At 46.9% G+C, this 18,700-nt stretch overlaps 1 protein-coding gene across 3 annotated transcripts in view; it reads left to right on the top strand.

Moving 5' to 3' along the window:
* MATN2 (matrilin 2) overlaps positions 1-18,700 on the top strand; it is a 123,853-nt gene that overhangs the window by 92,145 nt on the left and 13,008 nt on the right. For all 3 annotated transcript variants that reach the window (XM_063079626.1, XM_063079625.1, XM_063079624.1), the window contains 4 exons: positions 4,067-4,189; positions 7,101-7,223; positions 7,442-7,564; positions 18,084-18,206. In XM_063079626.1, the coding sequence (XP_062935696.1) occupies positions 4,067-4,189; positions 7,101-7,223; positions 7,442-7,564; positions 18,084-18,206 (492 nt within the window). The remainder of the gene's footprint in view (positions 1-4,066; positions 4,190-7,100; positions 7,224-7,441; positions 7,565-18,083; positions 18,207-18,700) is intronic.

Raw genomic sequence — 18,700 nt, 5'->3', positions numbered from 1 at the left:
TTACTTGAATTCTTGGATCTCATTAGAAAAGTGGCCTTCTTAAGGCATGCAAGTTGTGAATTTTTTTCAAAAAGTATTCCCTTAGGCAGTCCACATTTATGCACACTTTTGAATCATTCGGGGTCTCCGATGTCATTCACAGACCTCTCTGGAGCTGCCATTCAGGGATGTGTTCTCCTATATGCTCCTTCACTCATTCCTTCCTGGTGATATGTACAGCAGTGTTCTGCATTGCAGGATGGCATTTTCAAAGGCTTAACTGTGTATCTCTTCTGAAAAGCACTGTGGGCTTTACAGCTGAATCTAGAAGAGTCACATTCTGCTTATAGCACAGCTTAACTCACATGCTCATTCTAATAAGTGTTAAATCTTATATAGTGGCAGATGGTTGCAGAGCCCGTATTTTAAAACTGAGCCTCTTATAAATGATAATTCCCACTGCCTTGCCTGGATACAAACCCTGGAAACATTCAAGCATTAAATGGGAATTTTAATTGAGAGCATTCAGAATGTGATCATAATTAGATGGACTATTTTCCATTAGACCACACATGCCTACAACATGTTAGAGGGTCAAATTTTCTAGCCTGGCACTCTGTGCTGTTTACGCCTTTTTCTAGGGGCGAGTGTGTCAGGGGCTGACCGCACCCAGGGAAAATCACTCACAGGTGTACTCATATTTGTAGACTCAAAGCTCTTTTGTGGGGGATAATTAGATCAGGTTCAACTCAGACACTCACTGTGGTTGCAAGTTTCCTTGGGTTATTAATGGAGGGGATAAAGGAAATAAGTTAGGCACGCAGCCTAACTCACTGGTGGAGGAGAATTTGCTTGAAGCTCTGCGTCTCTTACCAATTGTCTAAGATTATCTTGAATTCTGCCACTCCCACTGCAAATTGGCCCATAGATGGTGCAGGCAGGAGTCCCTAATGCCCATTCATATAAATCAGTGGTTGTATATAATTATATCATTTCCTCTTTAGCCAGATGCCCAACTTTTTCATCCAAGAAAAACAGAATTAGTTCCTAAAACCTGATGTCCTCAGCAGCCCTTCTGCCAGGGTCCTGCCCCATCGCTACGTTTTCCATGGTCTTGCAGTGAACCCCACCCTTGACTCCTGAGCACAGCCTCTTGGAGCTGCCCCTGACTTATGCTTGCACTCAGTCTTTTTTGGCAGCCAGCTGTAAACGGAAGTGAGTGCTCGCTGTCTCTCTGGAGCATACGTGGAAGAATTTGCCAGGAAACTGGGTTTAAAATCTGGAGTTTGTTATTAGGAGTCTGAGGTCCCTCAAATGGTCTGAGCATTACAAATCTCGAGCTCAGGGTACAGACATTTACATTTAACAGGGGGTTGAGGGATGTGGGCTATTTTCAAATCTAATAAGAAATCTATTTTTCAAAGGAATTTGATGTCATCCAATTAAACTGGAACAAAAAAAAGTTCAAGGCAGAATCCTAATGAAGAAAAGACTCTAGGCCATGATTTGTTCTTCCTCATCCTCCTACTGGAGAGTGTTGTCATTGATTTGAGGCATAAATTATTAAGGCAGTGGTACAAAGCAGAGACACTGGCACTGACCTAGCTGTCTAGGTGGAGACCTGGGTGGCATCAGATGTGAGTGCCACCCATGTGCTGGGCTCCGGATTCCTGATTCTGGTACCACAGTGGGTGGTCCCTGCAGCTGGAGATGTCACACACTGAAAGTCAGGGGTAACATCCACAGGTTGAACTGAGCCAGGAGATGTGAGGTCCAGTCTTGCAGTGTCACTCGTATTGGCTGTGTGACCTCGGGAAGGCTACTTTCTATTTCTATGAACCTGGATTTCCTAAACTGAAGGAACAGGACTTTCTGATTCAACATTTTGTTGCCTGTCCAACTTTTCTGAAACTATCTGTACCACTCAGCTGGTATAATTTACTGCCTGGGGTCACTAATCTTTCATGTTTTTAATCTTACCTTTTTTTTTTTTTTTTTTTTTTTTTTTGGCAGCTGGCTGGTACAGGGATAGAACCCTGGACCTTGGTGTTATCAGCACCATGCTCTAACCAACTGAGCTAACTGGCCAGCCCCTGTAGTCTTCCCTTCTTAGTTAGGTCTCCAACTCTTTCATGAATCGGCACTCATGAAGACCCTTTCATTTGTTACCTGACAGTCCTACCATCTGACCTCACAGGGCTTACGGGGCACTCTAGGCTTTAACAGATAAAGTTACATCCAAGCTCAGACCATGTGGACCATTTCACAGTTTGTGAGGAGAGCTAACAGATATGGGTGCCTCAGTGAATACTTACTGAATGAATGAATGAGTGAATGAACATCTAAATAACACACACATGAGGAAATGTGACACGAGTGTGTGAGGAAAGGAAAGAGCTGCCCGTGAACCTCTGCTGTGAGGAACCGTTTGGAGAGGGGTCCCTTTCGAATTGCTGCTCGTCGGACAGCTGATGATAACCTCTTGAAGAATCTAAATGTTTTTCAGTTGGATTATTTTGTGTGTAGTGCTTTTTTTTATTTTTTAACATTTTTAATTAGTTTTTTATTGACAATTGTACACATTTATTGTGCACATGTTGTTTTGAAATATATACATGTAAATCTTTCTTAAAAACAATGCTGGCTTTTTTTATTGTAGTAAAATATGCATAATGTAAAATTTACCATTTTAACTATTTTTAAGCGTGCTGTTCAGGAGCATTAGGTACATTCACATTATTGTACAACTATCACCACCTTCAATTTCCAGAACTTTTTCGTCATCCCAATCTGAAACTCTGTACCCATTAAACAATAAATCCCCATTCCCGCCCACACTGCCCCCAGCCCCTGGCAGCCACCATTCTACTCTCTGTCTTTATGAATTTGACTATTCTAGGTACTTCGTATAAGTGGAATCATGCAGGATCTGTCCTTTTCTGACTGGCTTATATCACAACATGGTGTCTCCAAGGTTCATCTGTATGTGGTATATGTCAGAATTTCCTTTCTTTTTGAGGCTGAATAATATTCCATTGTCTGTAAACATCACATTTTTTTATCCATTCATCCATTGATGGACGCTTGGTTGCTTCCACCTTTTGGCTATTGTGAATACTGTTGCTATGAAGTGAAATTACTGGGTCATACAATAAATTCTATATTTAATTTTTTGAGGAAACACTATGCTGCTTTCCACAGCGGCTGGATGCTGGCTTTTTAAAACAGAGTTGACTGAAGATAACTTCACCTTTCCCTGATAGTGTAATGAAGTGATTCCCACAGGCCCTGCACCACATGGCTCAGACTTTATGTTCTGCATGTGTTTGTTGCTTGTATGTGGCTTGTGTTGTATTGCCAGGCCTATTTTTCTCTGCCGAAGCCCTTTACTTGTTTCCTGGCACTCGGTTACATCCTGCACAGGTGAGGTTGTTGATGAGGTCCAGGCAGATGAGCTAAAACTGCACACAGCTGGGAATATTCTGCTTCTCCTCGTGCAGAAGGAATGAGTTGCAGAGAGAGTTCCAAGGGGTCAATGACACCACCAGGTGACATCTCTTCTTTTAGGCCTTGCATAACCAGCCTCATCTGTCTCCTCATACTCCAGCCATCCTCAGCTCCTTGCAGCCCCCAGTGTGCCCCACACCCTCACCCTCAGGCCCTGGTGTTCATTGTTCCTGAGCCCTTGCTCTCTGCTCCCTCCTGTCCCTTTCCCTGACTAACTCCCCCGGCTCCTTAAGGCCTTCAGTTGGCCATCACCTCTTGGGGAAGATACCCCTGACCCCCAGGGCTCAGTGCGGCCCCCCTCTGTGCTCTGTGTTGTCTTATGATTGTCATTTCCCTGTCTGCCTCCTTGCTAGAGCATGAGCCCCTTGAGGGCAGGGGCTCGGTCTTGCCATCACATTCCCACCGCTCACTCAGGACTTGGTACTTGGTTGGCAAATGAATGAATGATCAGCTCCTGGCTCACTTCAGCAGGCAGCACCCACCAGCTCTCTCCATAGGGGCTTGTGGGAGCCCTGAGGGCTGACCTCCCGGCCCTGGGAGAAGCCCAGTCTGAAGGAGGGTCTGCCCTTTCTCCCCTCAGGGATCAACTACTGTGCGCTGAAGAAGCCGGGCTGTGAGCACGAATGCGTCAACACAGAGGAGGGCTACTACTGCCGCTGTCGCCGGGGCTACACCCTGGACCCCAATGGCAAGACCTGCAGCCGTGAGTGTGCCCCAGGGGCTGATGGAGGTGGGGCCCACGCACAGACCCCGGGGCTCACTAGCAACCAGTCACTTCTGATGCTCCCCGGTTTCCCATGGGCCTGATGGTCCTTTCCTCAGTTTCATCATTCATTAAATGGGACTGTTAATACTACCTACCTCACAGGTTGGGTTGCAAAGATTAAAAGAATCAAAATGTATAAAACACTTAGAACAGTGCTGCTAGTCATAAGCACTCAATAAATATTAACTAATATTATTATTTGTTGTTGAGAGGATTTACTAAGTCAGACAGGCCTGAATTCAAAGCCAACCTCTACTGCATACTAGATGTGTGACCTTGGGCAAGTTATTTAACCTCTCCAAGCTTTGGTTTCCCATCTATTTAAAAAAGTGAAGATGGTAATAGCATTGGTCCGTTAGGGTGATTATGGGGGGAAATCAGGACCATTGCAATCTTAGCCTAGTGCAAGGTAAACATCCAATCAAGGATGACAGTTCATATCATGGAACCTGTGAGAATGACCAATGCTGGCTCCAGTTTGGGACAAGAGGCCAGAATGCACAGACCTCGGAAAGCAGTGGACTACACAGGCTGATCTGAGAGCAGAGCTGAGAAACGTGGGATTTTTTGTGAAACTTTTCCTAATTTTCTTGTGTTGAGGCCACAGCAAAGCTCCACTTGGTGATGTAAATGCATGGGAACTCGCAGCCTTTGCCAGCTGGACGGTTCCATCGTGTTTTATGAGGCACAGTCTCCACTGGTCCAGGCCAGCGGGGGTGGGAGCGCATGAACGCCGCGGTGGAGCCCTGTGACCCTGGCCTGCTGTGAGAGGGGCTCAGTGACATGGGTTGCGTAGAAGGGGCCCTTTGTGTGGCTTTCCACCCAGTAGGCCACACATCTGCTCCAGCTTTGGAGACAGAGACAGATTGTGAATGAGAACAGTGCAGCTGTTGAGCATTTGGACCCTAAACTGCCAGGAAGGGAAGTTCACAGATGAAGTATGAGGTCCAGCCAACCTCAGGAAAACTGGTTCCCCTTCAGTCTTCAGAGGGAACAAAGTGCCTGATCTCAGACACCAGAGGACTTTAGATCTAGAAAGTCAGTACAGAAGTCAGTACCCTGCTGTGCCTTTGCCTCTGGATGTCTCCGAGTGCTTCTGAGGAGCCAGTGGGGAGCAGGCCGTCTTCTATTTGACAAGGAGATGCCCTGTGACTGTGGATCTGTGCAAATCCTGCTTTTTTCCAGGAGTGCAGGGTCTGCCAGCTGATGGCCCTGTCAGGTATCTTGGGGCAGACTGGGCATGACCTGGCTGAGCCCACCTAGGCCACCAGGGACTGTGGCCTGCCTGCCTCTCTCTCCCAGCAATGCCCAGAGAAGCCTAGCAGAGCTTAGAGGGCGGGCCAGAGAAATTGGGGCCCTCGTTTCTCTCCAGGTCTAGTCAACTCTAAGAAAGCATTAAACCAAGCCATTTCTGTCTAGGAGTTCCCAGAGAAAGCCATGGTCTTCTGCTCCTGAGGGCTCAGGGAGCCCCAGGCAATAATGACAGCAAGCCCCAAGAAGGTGCTCGCTCTGTGCAGGCAACACTGGGAGAGCTGACCGTGCGCCAACTCACGTTACCCTCACAACAGACCCATAAGCCAGCTACATTCTCATCCCAGTTTAAAGATGGGGAGGAGCTGGCTGGTTAGCTCAGTTGGTTAGGGCTAGGTGTTATAACACCACGGTCAAGGATTCGGATTCCCATACCAGCCAGCTGCCAAAAACACACACACACAAAAAAGCAAAAGATGGGAAGCTGCAGTACAAAAGGATGAAGTCACTTTCCCGGGGTCTCATGACTGGTAAATGGCGGGACCAGGATGAACACACAGGAATGTGGTTCCCAAGATCCTGCATTTGTTTGCTGTAGTTGCATCTGCCAATGGAATGTTCCAGAAGGCACAGGTCCCAGGCCCTGCAGGAGTGAAGAGGCCGACCTGGTGGCTCTGCACAAGGCCTGCAGTGTCTGTCCAGTCTCTGGGGTACATTTTCTCCATCAAGGAAATGTGGGAGGCAGCCTGCAGGGCCGTCTGCGGAGCTGCTCACCACAGCTGTGTGTTCACTAGCCTTCAGTGTTCCCTGCCCAGGGACCAACTGCACGGCGTCCAGGTGCCAGGATGGGCCACACATGCAGGCCCAGGCTTTGGTTTGTTTTCTGAATCTGGATGTCTTGCTTATGGGGGTAAAAAAACCCAAAACACTTTTTTCTTTTTTATTTTCAAGTAGAAATGAAACTATACAATTAATTCTTCCTCAGCATTACTTGATAAAATAATAAGCATTCATTAAATGCTTGCTGTATGCCAGCTGCTGTTCTGAGGGCTTTACTCATACCAATTCCTCTCATTCTTGCCACATTCCTAAAAACAAAGCAACCGTCATCATCCCCATTTCTCAAGTCAGGAACTGATGGCACAGAGAGGCCGAGCCACTGCCCAGCATCCATCACTAGGAAGTGGCAGAGGTGGGATTTGAGCCCAAGCAGTTTGAGGTTAGAACTCTCATTCCTAAGCACTAGTCATCAGCTGTGTGGCTTTGGGCAAGTGCCTTGACCGTGCTGAGCCTCGCTTTCCTCTCTCTGAAATGGAAATCGCACCTGCGCTTAGCATCACCCTGAGGTTGCAGATTGTGCATACCACAGCCCTGGCAGAGTGCTGCAGTCACTAACACTAGGGACAGCATTTCCCAGTCGCGGGAGCTGTACACACTTTACTCTCCAAACAGAGAAATGGCTGGTTTTCCAGAGACCAGTGGCGTGCGGTAGAATGGCTCGTTTTGCTTCCAAGAAGGTTCTGTTTTTCAGTCCCCATTGCTGGTGGGGCGTTTCCCCCTCAGTTCCTTTATGTTTCCATGTGTGTGACAAACGCAGGGGTGGACCACTGTGTGCAGCAGGACCATGGCTGTGAGCAGCTGTGCCTGAACACGGAGGAGTCCTTTGTCTGCCAGTGCTCGGAAGGCTTCCTCATCAATGAGGACCTCAAGACCTGCTCCAGTGAGTCCTCCATGCTTCTCTCGTAGGCGACAGTTTGCAGCAGGAGTAAAGCCTGTAGAGCATGGCAGGTCGTGTGTGGTCCCTGTCCTCTGCCCTTCTCTGTGCTCGGGGGGATTGTGGGGATGTCCACCGATGGGGAGGGTAAACATGCCAGTCACTTGATTCCCATAATCACAGCTAGAGGCTGTGGGGATCTTACCTGGGTTTTGGTTTTGCAGGGGTGGATTATTGCCTGCTGGGTGACCATGGTTGTGAATACTCCTGCATCAACACAGACAGATCCTTTGCCTGTCAATGTCCTGAGGGACACGTGCTCCGCAGTGATGGAAAGACCTGTGCAAGTGAGTGTTTGAGGTCCTGCGACAAGCGGAACCTGGCACAGGCAGTCCGTGGGTTCGGGCACGCTGCCAACATGTACATGTGCCCGTGTGTCCTCTCTCCGGGCTTCGCAGGGCCCACATGAATGGGTGTGACTGAACCTCTTAGTCATTTGAGCCCTGGTGGCTGCTTCTCCCTCTGCCCCATGCTTCCTCCCCTGACTCCCTGGCTTTTTGGCGGCTTTTTGCTGTTTCCACAGTCTGCCTCATTGTCATTCTGAAGCTGGGCAGAGGCCTAGTTCTTAGCTCTCTCTGCTCTGCACATCGCCAGCCAGCACTGCACATGAATAATAACGTGGGCCATTTACTGACTGCTGGCTGCAGGCCGGGCACTGTGCTAAGCAGACGTGCTACCGCATTCCAGTGACAGATGAGGAGACTGCAGCTCAGATCAAGTAAAGAGCCTGAGGTTTCCAGCTACTAAGTGGTGGGTTCAAGCTGTGCTCTGTGTGACTCCAAAGTCAGTTGTAGGAGAAACCGAGGCTCCTGAGAAACGCTTTGTCCTCCTACCTGATCTCAGTAATCTGGCAGCACATGGCGAGGTTGACAGTGATGCTTCCTGGGTATATACGCACATATGTCCTTGCAGCTGGTCCCAACTCCTGCTTCCATTAATCATCATCATCATCATCATCATCATCATCACAGTGCTCCCAGACCTCCTTCTCTCTTTCACTCAAGAATGCTGTTATGTTTGCTGCCCTGTAATCCTGTTTCCAAGTGGACCGAGATATAGAATTTTAAAATAGTCATTTTAAGAGAAGGGATCAGAAATGGGGGAAAAGGACCATAATTTACCTTCCCCATCGTGCTGGTCTTTCTGGTGATAGGGCCAAGTTCCCTGACCACTGATACACTTGTGACCACAACCTAATTTATCCACCTTTTCATATCGTCCATTCTCACGGGCAGATGAGCTGACCACACGGCTGGGCACGCCTCTCTAACTATGCGGCCATGAGAAAATCTTTCCCCAGTTGGGGATAGATTCTTGAGTCGCGGCAAATGGGTTATCCATGTTATTATGGCTTGCTATGGCTCCCTGCCCAGCTGTCTCCTGGACTGCTGCTGCAGCCAGCTTGGGGGACAGGCACTGGAGGTGCAGAGAAAGGGTGGATGTGTTGAATTGCAGCTATGTTTGAGTGCATGCCAAAGCCAGATATAAGGGGTTTTCTAGGGTTGTTTTAATTCTCCATTGTTTTAGACTTTTTATGCCCTTCCTCAGTCCTCCTCATTACTATGATAATCAGGAACTAATTATAAGATGGTTGGGGACTTCTAAGAAATTCTCATGGACCCTTCCAAATAAATGCAGCCCATTCTCCTTTGAATCTTGCATCCCCTGCCCAGCCCAGGTCCACATCTGGGTTATGCCTTTGCCACTTTAAATATTGCCCATTTTCTCATTTGAAGTGTTCGTGACTGATAATAAAGTGACATCATCTATATGAGTAAGTGTCCAACAGTGCAATTAAAAGGGAATGTTGATATTTACATATGGTTGTGTCTATGTGATACTTGTGAGATAATCAGACGGGTTAGAATTATCCTTGGGAGTGGAACATGAGAGAGGCATTTTACCCACGGCTGATATATATGTGCTGAGCATTCCCCTAGTGGAAGACTTTCTGTCTGCCCCAGAATGATTCAGTTTGACTGCCTTGTCTTTTAATAATGGGCTAGGTTTGCACTGTGGCCACAGCTAACTGAGGTTTGGGATATATGTTCCCCAGCTCTACACCAGTTGACAAAGAGCTGTAGGACTGACTGGACCTTTTTGGTAAAGGCTGCATGACTGTGGATGGGAAGCCAACTGGGGGTCAGCCTGGCTCAACAGATAGGGGTGTCACTGGCCCTTTATAAAGTCATCTTCCACTTAGAGCATTGATGACAAGTAGTCTGAAGATCCCTTCACTCACCTTCCAGAAAGTTCTCTGAAGCATGGAGGTAAGGCCCAGGTTCCCAGGGCCCTGGGACAAAGCAGACACTGTTATCCTCATTCCCTGCAGGCTCCTTGGGACCTCTGGCCTCTGGAGTGAAGCCCATTCTCCCTTCCTCTCAGCCCCCTGGCCCGCAAGCTCTGATTCCCCCGAGTCTCCCTAGGAGACTTCTTGCCTTGGGCAGTTAGAAGCACAGACTGGAGGTGAGGTCGGAAAGGGAATAGGTGGTTTCTTCTACCAGCTGCAGCTGAAAGCCCTCCTCCTTTACTTTCTAGAAATTCCCTGAGATAGGATAACCCAGCACCCACTGGCCTGAAAGCTCCTGGAGGTCGGAGATCAGAGGCCAGTTCTCGTCAGGAGTCAGAGTTCTCAGGGCCAGACCCACAGGAGGTGCCCCTCTTCCAGCTACCACAGGCAGATCTGCAAAGGCCTGTCCAGGCCTGAGGCAGCCCTGAGAAAGGCTGGGGGAGTATCTTAGTCTGCTTGGGCTGCCATAACAAAATACCATAGATTGTGTGTTGTTTCTTAACCACGAAAACTTATTTCTCAAAGTTCTGGAGGCTGGAAGTCTGAGATCAGGGTGCCAGCATGGTTGGGTTCTGGTGAGGGCCCTCTTCCTGGCTTGCAGATGGCCAACATCTGGCTGCGTCCTTACATGGCAGGGGGAGGGAGGAGAGAGAGCATGCACAAGAGTGCGAGTGATCTCTCTGATGTCTCTTCTTGTAAGGGCACTAATCCTATCGGAGCAGGGACCCACCTCATGACTGCATCTAAACCTGACTATTTACCAAAGGCCCCAGCTCCAAAGACCATCACATCAGGGGTTAGGGCTTCAGCATATGAATTTGGGGGGATACAATGTGGTTCATAGCAGGGAGCGAGGGGAGAGGACCAGCCTCTGCCTCGTGTATTCGCGTTATAGGCTTGATGGAACAGAAGGAAGCTTAGAAGTCTTCCCTTTCTTTTCTGGGAAACTGGCACAGGGAGGAAACCAATGCCCCCAAGCTGGCCCTAGGGGTCAGTGGCAGAGACAGGACAGGAACCTGGGGCCCCCTGACTTCAGGATCTCTCTCTCTTTTTTTTTTGGTTATGAATATTCATGTGATACCAAGCTGATTGTCACCCCTCATGCCCATGATGTGGGGGCCAGATTCATACTGGCAGCATACCCATTACCACAAATTGTATTTGTACCCCGTGTCCCCCACTCAATTATCCTCAACCTCCCTCCCTCTCCCCTCTGCCACCCCCCCACTTTGTATCCCTAGGTATGTTCCCTCCCTCTGCAAGTCCAACGCACCACTGTGGTCTTTCTTTCCTTCCTTCTTTTTCTCTTAGCTCTCACATATGAGTGAGTATATGCAGTATTTATCATTCTGTGCTTTGCTTGTTTCACTCAACATAAGTTTCTCCAGGCTCATCCATGTTGTTGCAAGTGGGAGAATTTCATTCTTTTTTATGGCAGAGTAGTACTCCGTGGTGTATGTATACCACAGTTTCCTTATCCAGTCATCTATTGATGGACATTTAGGTTGGTTCCATTTCTTGGCTATTGTAAACAGAGCTGCGATAAACATGGGAGTGCAGGTATCCCTTCAACATGATGATTTCCATTCCTCTGGGTATATACCCAGAAGTGTGATAGCTGGATCATACAGAAGATCTATCTGTAGTTGTTTGAGAAACCTCCACACTCTTTTCCATAGAGTTTGTACTAATTTACAGTCCCACCAACAGTGCAGGAGTGTCTCCTTCTCTCCACACCATCACCAGCATTTGTTATTCACCGTCTTTTTTATTATAGCCAGTCTAACTGGGGTGAGGTGGTACCTCTTGCCCAGTGTGAGTCATCCTCGAAAAGTATATCAGTCCAGCTGCTTCTTGGTTTGTCTGAGAAAAAGCGAATACAGAGTTAGCAAAGGCTGGGCTGCTCCTAGTTTTATTATAAGGAAAGTCAGGAGACAGTGTAATTCTGTTTGCCTCTGGCTACCCTCTGGCAGGCAGCCGCGGTGGCTTTCTCCTCTGGGCTTGGGGTTGGTTTTAATAACCTCTTACATGGAGCCCCAGACACAAGACTGCTGTTTGTCATCACTGCCAGGGGGCAAGCCCACAGAATGCGTTACCCCACAATTGTGGCACCACACACGTCTGTGACTCACCAGATGTGTAATCCAGCTGTGGGGAGCACAGTCTGGGTCCGTGTGCGGGGCTGCTAGACATGGGCACTAAAACCTGTGCTACATCCTGAAACCGCTGATGGTCCTGATCACACATCACAGACCCCGCTCACGATGAGGCTTTAATTACATGTCTGTCTCTTCCTTTCCTGTGGAAGGAAGAGGATCCTCTTTCTACCCCCTGAGATTTCTCATGAGCCCTCTCACCCACTTCATTTAAGTGACGGTTCCTAACCAAGTCTGTCTTCACTCTCCTCTCTGGGATTTGAGTCTAGGGACTTCCTTAAGCTCTTGGTTCATTTATTTTTCTTCTCTACACGTGTTTATTGTGTACGTGCAGTGTTCTGAGTGCTGGGGATCCCTTGGGTTGGCACAGATTTGGTTTCTGCGCTGACAGAGTTTAAAGTTTCTCGGAAGAAGGCTATTAAAGACGTAGAGTCCATTCTGCGTGGTGAGAGTAGTGATGTGGAAAGGAGAGGTGCCCCAGGAGCGCGTGGCAAGGGACCCTCCCCTAGTCTAGAGAAAGGTCTTTAGCCTGACACCTAGACATTGAATGGAGAGAGCTAGCCAGAGATGGAGGGGAGAGCTTCCCAAGCGCGGGAAACAGCCCGTGCAGGCCCAGATCCAGAGAGCACACCACAGGAAGTTCAGTGTTCCGAGTACTGAGTACTTAGCATGAGAGGTAGACTGGTGAGATGCAGGGACACAGGCGGGACACATCGCCTACAGCCTTTAGAGTTACAGGAGACTTTCTGGCAGCCGGCCTCCCTGGAGAACTCTATTTTAGTTTGTCTTCTGAGAATCTACCAGGCTGTCTGAGCAGACCCTGTTGTGCTAGGATGTCCAGTGGACATGCAACTGGACCAGGGAACATGGCGGTGATAGATTTGCAGTCTAGTCTCACCTCTGCCCCTAGGACAACTAAGGCAAGTCACCTCTGCAGGTTAAGGGACCTCAGAAAAGTCACTTCCCCTTCCTGGCCCTCAGCTTTCTCATCTCTAAAATGAAGGGGTTGGACCAATTCATCTCCAAGGTCCCTTCCAGCCCTCTCACCCTTTTATAAGGATAGGCACAGAGCAAGTGCTCCATAAACACGTGCTGAATGAATGAACTCCTCATTGGGTGCCCACCATTGCCCCCCGTGGTAGTGAGTCAGGGATGGCGGCTCTCTTTGCCTGTTAGGGAACCACTGAAACATTTTCCTAGAGGGGGTTATCTTTGGCTCTGGGGAGAAGCTGACTTCACATTGGTTTCCGGATTTGGTAGATAGAAAGCACTAGAGCCTTCAGTCGGGAAGTTACTTATAGCATATTTTTGGCATTCTCTAATTGACCATGTATGGTTCTGTGACTTTATAAGTGACCCAGAACATCTCTGACATGCAGGAACTGGACATTTTGCTGAACAAATGTGAATTGTGCATTCTGCAAAGCTGGTGTGTGGGTGGGAGTGAGGGGCCCGGCTGACCGCAGCACCCACATCCCACGGGGTTCTCATTGAAACCTCTGCACAAAAACCCTGTGGGGCAGATCTAATTACCCTCGATTTTCAGGGTATAAAACTGAGGAAATGTTTCCTTTTATTCAATAGGTCTTTACAGGGGCCCATTATGTGCCAGGCATTATGTTAGGTGCTGGGAGATAAAAGAGAAGGAAGATACAGTCCACGGTCTCTTGGAGATCATAGCCCATGTGATCACAGCCCAGTGAAGAGGTGGACATGAATCCCCAAAAATCACACAAATAAGTGTTCAACTTGATGCTACTGTAAAGGCATCTCAAACATGGTGTTTGAGGCCCTGTATGGGAGGTCAGGGAAGACTTCCTGAGATGTGAGTGATGAGCTGGAGGAGGAGGAAGGGTTAACTAGGGGAAGGAGACAGTGGACCCAGAGGAAGGAGCCTTCCTGGGAGAGGACCAGCTGTGCAAAGCTGGAGGGCAGGTCCTGCCAGCCTTGCCAAGAATTTCCTGTCAGGGATTTCCCATCTTATTCAAAGGCTCTTGGGAAGGATTAAAGGATCCCAGGCAGAGGGAAAGAGGGGTGTGAGCAGATTTGCACTTTGGAAGGAAGTCTCAGGCCACAGTGGGGGGGACAGACTAGATGGGGTCAAAGCAGGTGTGTGGAGACCAGTTAGTAGACGATGCTACAGTCCAAGAGAAAGATGACGACGTTCGGCTCCTGGTGGTGGAGGCATAGAACAATCGGGGAACTTGGGAAGGTCTCTGCACATAGGTCTGTGTCCACTGCCAGCGTCTCACCTGTGGTGGTTCATCGGAATCATCTGTGGGGCTTTTAAAAAATCCAGAGGCCCAGGCAGCACCCCAGAACCACTCAATCAGAAACTGAAACAGAGATTATCTTACATTGTTAATGGGAGTGAAAGTTGAAATAAACTCGTTAGAGGACGATTTGGAGATATTTATCAGCTTTTAAATGTCCATATCTTTTACCTAGGCAATTCCACTTCTGGATGTTTATCATTCAGACAGGCCTCCATGTTGTGTGCAAAACTATGTACACAAGAGTATCCATTGCAATGGTGTTTGTAATGGCAAAAGACTAGGAACTACCCAAATGCCCATCAAATAAGAGACTGGCTAAATGAATTATGGTGCAGCCTTTAAAAATAATGATGTAGGATATCAAAGGTGAGAGTGAGGCTTACTTTTAACTGTTAGTGAGGCTTACTTTTAACTGTTAACCCTTTGTTTTCCGTAAGAATTCATTTTTATTTAAATTTCGTTTTATTTTTATAATAGGCAAGAGGTTTATATGGTTCAAAAACCTAAACAATATAAAGACATACATTAAGAAGTTTTGCTCCCATTCTTGCCCTTCCATCCCATTCCGTACCTCCACCTCCTATCAATAACTGTAGTGGTCACCAGCCTCCAAGATGGCCCCAGGGACCCCCAATAGTATACAGCAAGAACAATGTCATTTCTCAGATTAAGTGCTAAAAGACACTGTGGCTTCTGTCTTGGGTGCTCTCTCCCACTTCTTGGATCACTCACTCTGGGGAAGTCCTGTTGGGAGCATCCCTAGGGAAAGGCCAACATGGCGAGGGACCGAAGCCTCCAGCCACCATCCAGAGAGGAACTGAGTCCTGCCAATAAGAACACAAGTGAGGTTATAAGCAGGTTCTCCAGCTCCAGTGGAGCCTTGAGATGACTGCAGCCTCATGAGAGACCCTGAGCCAGAACCATCCAGTGAAGCCACTTCCAGATTCCAGGCCCAAATGTGTTGTTGTTTTAAGCAGCTAAGCTTTGGGGTGACTTTGTCACACAGCAATAGATAGCTAATACACCATTTTTATGGTTTATTAAAGCTCCCAGTGCTTCGTTATGTGACTAAAAGCAAATATAGATACCTGTTTTTATTTTCTTCCCTTTCTTACACACACAAAAAAGCGTGTACTGTATACCACATTCCATGCTTTTTTTTTTATTCAATGATATATCCTTGGTATCTCTTCATATCATTACATAGAGAAATTCCTCATTCTTTTTATAGCTGCTAATGTTCCATTGCACGGAATATTTATTCAGCCAGTCCCCGTTGCTGGACACTTTGGGTTGTTTCCCACTTTTGGTTATTACAAACATTGCTGCAGTGAATAACTTGAAAGTATATCTCTTCATATGGTGCAAGGGTGTCTGTAGGACAGAGTTCCAGAAAGGAAGTTGCTGGGTAAAAGGTACATTTTGTAACTTTGGTAGGTACTGCCAGACACTCCCCACAGGGGAAGCGTGCCCTTCAGCATGTTTGACTTTTGAATTATGTGCCTGGTTTGCCTTTAAAAATCATCTCTGCAGGAGATTCTGATGCTTGTCTGAGATTGAGAACTCACCTACTCTACTCTCTCTTGATCAGATGCTCTGAAGAGATGAGGAAGGGAAAGGCTAGAAGTCAAAACTCTCCACGTGCTTTTACAGCATGCATACAACAAAGATTCCAAACCGCTACTAATTTGGAAGCCCAGGAGAACTGAGAAACTGGGCTGGGAGCTCCTGGGATAGCCTGCAGCCAAGGGTGAGGACACACCCCTGTGGGCACATGACTTCCCAGCCCGCATCATCCTGGTAAAGGAAAGCAGCACCCATCTGCCAGATGTAGGCTAGACTACTAAGGCTCAGGAAAGCCTGGGCATCAGGGGTCTTTGGGTCTATGTGGGGAGACTCCCCCACTCTTTAAGGTGGAGGCCTGAGCAGAAGCTAAGAGAACAGGATAGGGCACTGGGGAAGCTCCAGGAAGGAAGGGCTGCTCAGAGGAGTCTATCTGGATTATGGCTTGACAAGGCTGGTCTGAAAGAGCTAAAGCTATTTTATAACCTTGGGAAATGGAGTATTCGTATTATAAATTCATGATGGGGGAAAAAAGCTCACGTCCTTAGCCAGCCAGCCTCTCTGTCATGGATCACTGTATTGTACTTTCCACTCTTCTACTACGTGAGGAACTAACCCAAGCCATTGAGAAATGTTCTGCATTAATAACGAGTCTAGAATGTGCCCAGAGAAGTAAGTCATGTTCAGAGCAAACGTGAGGGTCCAACTCTGCTTTGAATCTCTTCTGCAGCTATAACTTCAGTTAACGACATTTTCCTATTGTTCACATATTTTGGCAGCACTTCTGCCCAAAGAAAGACAGGCAAAATTCCCTTCTTGTCTGAAAGCTTACTTTAGAATATACCAATGCAGTGTAGTCAGAAAAAAAAATGGGATTTATTATCACAAGATAACATTTTTAGCCTGATTCTTTCACTTATTAACAATTGGTCTTGGCAAGCTATCAACCTTCCCAAACCTTAGTTTCCTTAGCTGGTGACTGAAAATACGAACAGCTGCCTTAACTAAACCACGGGGTGATTCTGAGGACTCCCCTCCAAGGGAAATACTATAAAAATGCTTCACAAAAAAAGTGTATAGTTTGTGCCTGATTATAAAAGTCATTATATGGTCTGGGGCCTTTAGTCAATAACTTCCATGCATATCTATTACAGAAATTCTACTCAATCTGAAAGTACTGAGGTAACTGTCAGAAATGTGTATGGTTCTTATAAAAAGCCACTGCCCACCTGTCCTCAGTATCAAGCTTTTAAAATGTCAGCCTGGTTTTCACAGGCTCACAAACCTCCTGGTCCCCCAGAAGCCGCCCAGCCCTATAGTTGGCAACACCATCCTTCCCTGTTCAGTCCAGTAACCTCAGCGTCATCCTTGACTTTGCTGTCCTACCCACATGAAGATGGACTCTTCATATCAATCCATCAGCAAATCTTATAGGATCTACCTTTCAAACACAGCCACAGTGACCACTTCCCACCAGCCTGGTCTGGGCCATCAGGAGGGTTGCAGTAGGCTGCTTCCAGCTCTCCATGCTCCATCCTTACCACGCTCCCTTCTGTGCAGAGCAATTCTTTTATAACGAAGTCGGATCGTGTCACGCCACTGCTCAATACCCTCCAGTGACTGGCGTTCTCACTCAGACCTGATCCTTGCCTGTGATTCCCACGTGGTCTGCCCCTGCTGACCTCGTCCCCTGCCAGGCTCCAGGTTGCTCTGATGAGTTGGGTCTACTTGCCTTTCCCGAAACGTGCTAAACATACTCTTATCTCTGCAGTTTGCAAATGATGTTCTTTCTTGCTGGTTATGCTCTTGCCCAGATACCACCACTTGCTTCCTCTGTTTCTTCAGGGGTCTGTCAGTATCACCTTATCTGACTGCACCATGTGAAATAACAAGCCCTCCCCACACCCCACCCCAGGAGCCACTCTGTTCTCCTTACCCTGCTTTTTCTCTATAGCACTTTTCCCCACCTGACGTATTGTGTATTTGCCTACTGTTTATCTTCCACGCACTCTGCTTCCCCCAACGCCAGCTGCCAAATGTAAGTTTCACAAAAGCAGAAACGTTCTTTTATTCATTGTTGTATCTCCAGAGCTTAGAATAGTGCCTGGCTCATAGTAGGGACTCATGACTATTTGTTGACTGACAATAAATTAATGAATGGATTACCTAAGTGTGATACATACATACATGTAAGTATGTAGATAAGATGAGATTATAGTTATATGTGAGCCAATGAAGTTAAACTTATTTCCTAACATTTATAGGCCATTCATATCTCTTCTTTTGTAAATTGTCTTTTGTTTATTTTTCCTGTGGAGATGATTACATTGTTTTATTTGTATATGTTCTATAAATATTAAGCATTTTTTCTCATAGACATGATTTATGTTCTGAAAATGCACGGTGGGATAAAGCACTGTCTTAATTTAAGGTGTCTGAAATGTCTTTTATGATTGAAGAAGTCATTGATGTACGGGATCATTTTTTTCTTCTGTTTTTCTAATTACAATTGGATTTTCAGAATTGGACGCTTGTGCTTTGGGGGACCATGGTTGTGAACATTCGTGTGTAAGCAGTGAAGATTCATTCGTGTGCCAATGCTTTGAAGGGTATATACTCCGGGAAGATGGGAAAACCTGCAGAAGTAAGTTTTGCTGGAGTTGGTTCATATTACTGTGTCAGACTACTGCATGAAATCCACTATCCTAGTCTCTATAAAAAGTCGTCATTGCCACACGACTGAATGTCATATGGTATCCCAGATAGGATCATGGAACAGAAAAAGGATATCAGATAAAACTAAATAAATGTAAACAAACTATGGACTTTGCATTAATAATAATGTATCAATATGGGTTTAGAGGACTGGCCAATTAGCTCAGGTGGTAAGAGCTCAGATGGTTATTAGCTCAGATGGTTAGAGTGTTGATAACACCAAGGTCCAGGGTTCGATCCCTGTCCTGGCCAGTGCCCCCTCCCCATGTGTTTATTAATTATAACAAGTGTACCATATTAATGTACGATGTTAATAATAGAGGAAACTGGATGTGGGGTTTTGCCACTTATTAGCTCTGCCATTTATTAGCTGGGAAAGTTGCTTAAATTCTCTCAGCCTTTGTTTATTTATCTTTAATAATG

This window comes from Cynocephalus volans, chromosome 15, assembly GCF_027409185.1.
Source record: "Cynocephalus volans isolate mCynVol1 chromosome 15, mCynVol1.pri, whole genome shotgun sequence".
Lineage (NCBI taxonomy): Eukaryota > Metazoa > Chordata > Mammalia > Dermoptera > Cynocephalidae > Cynocephalus > Cynocephalus volans.
This window is presented reverse-complemented; position numbering and strand designations above follow the sequence as displayed.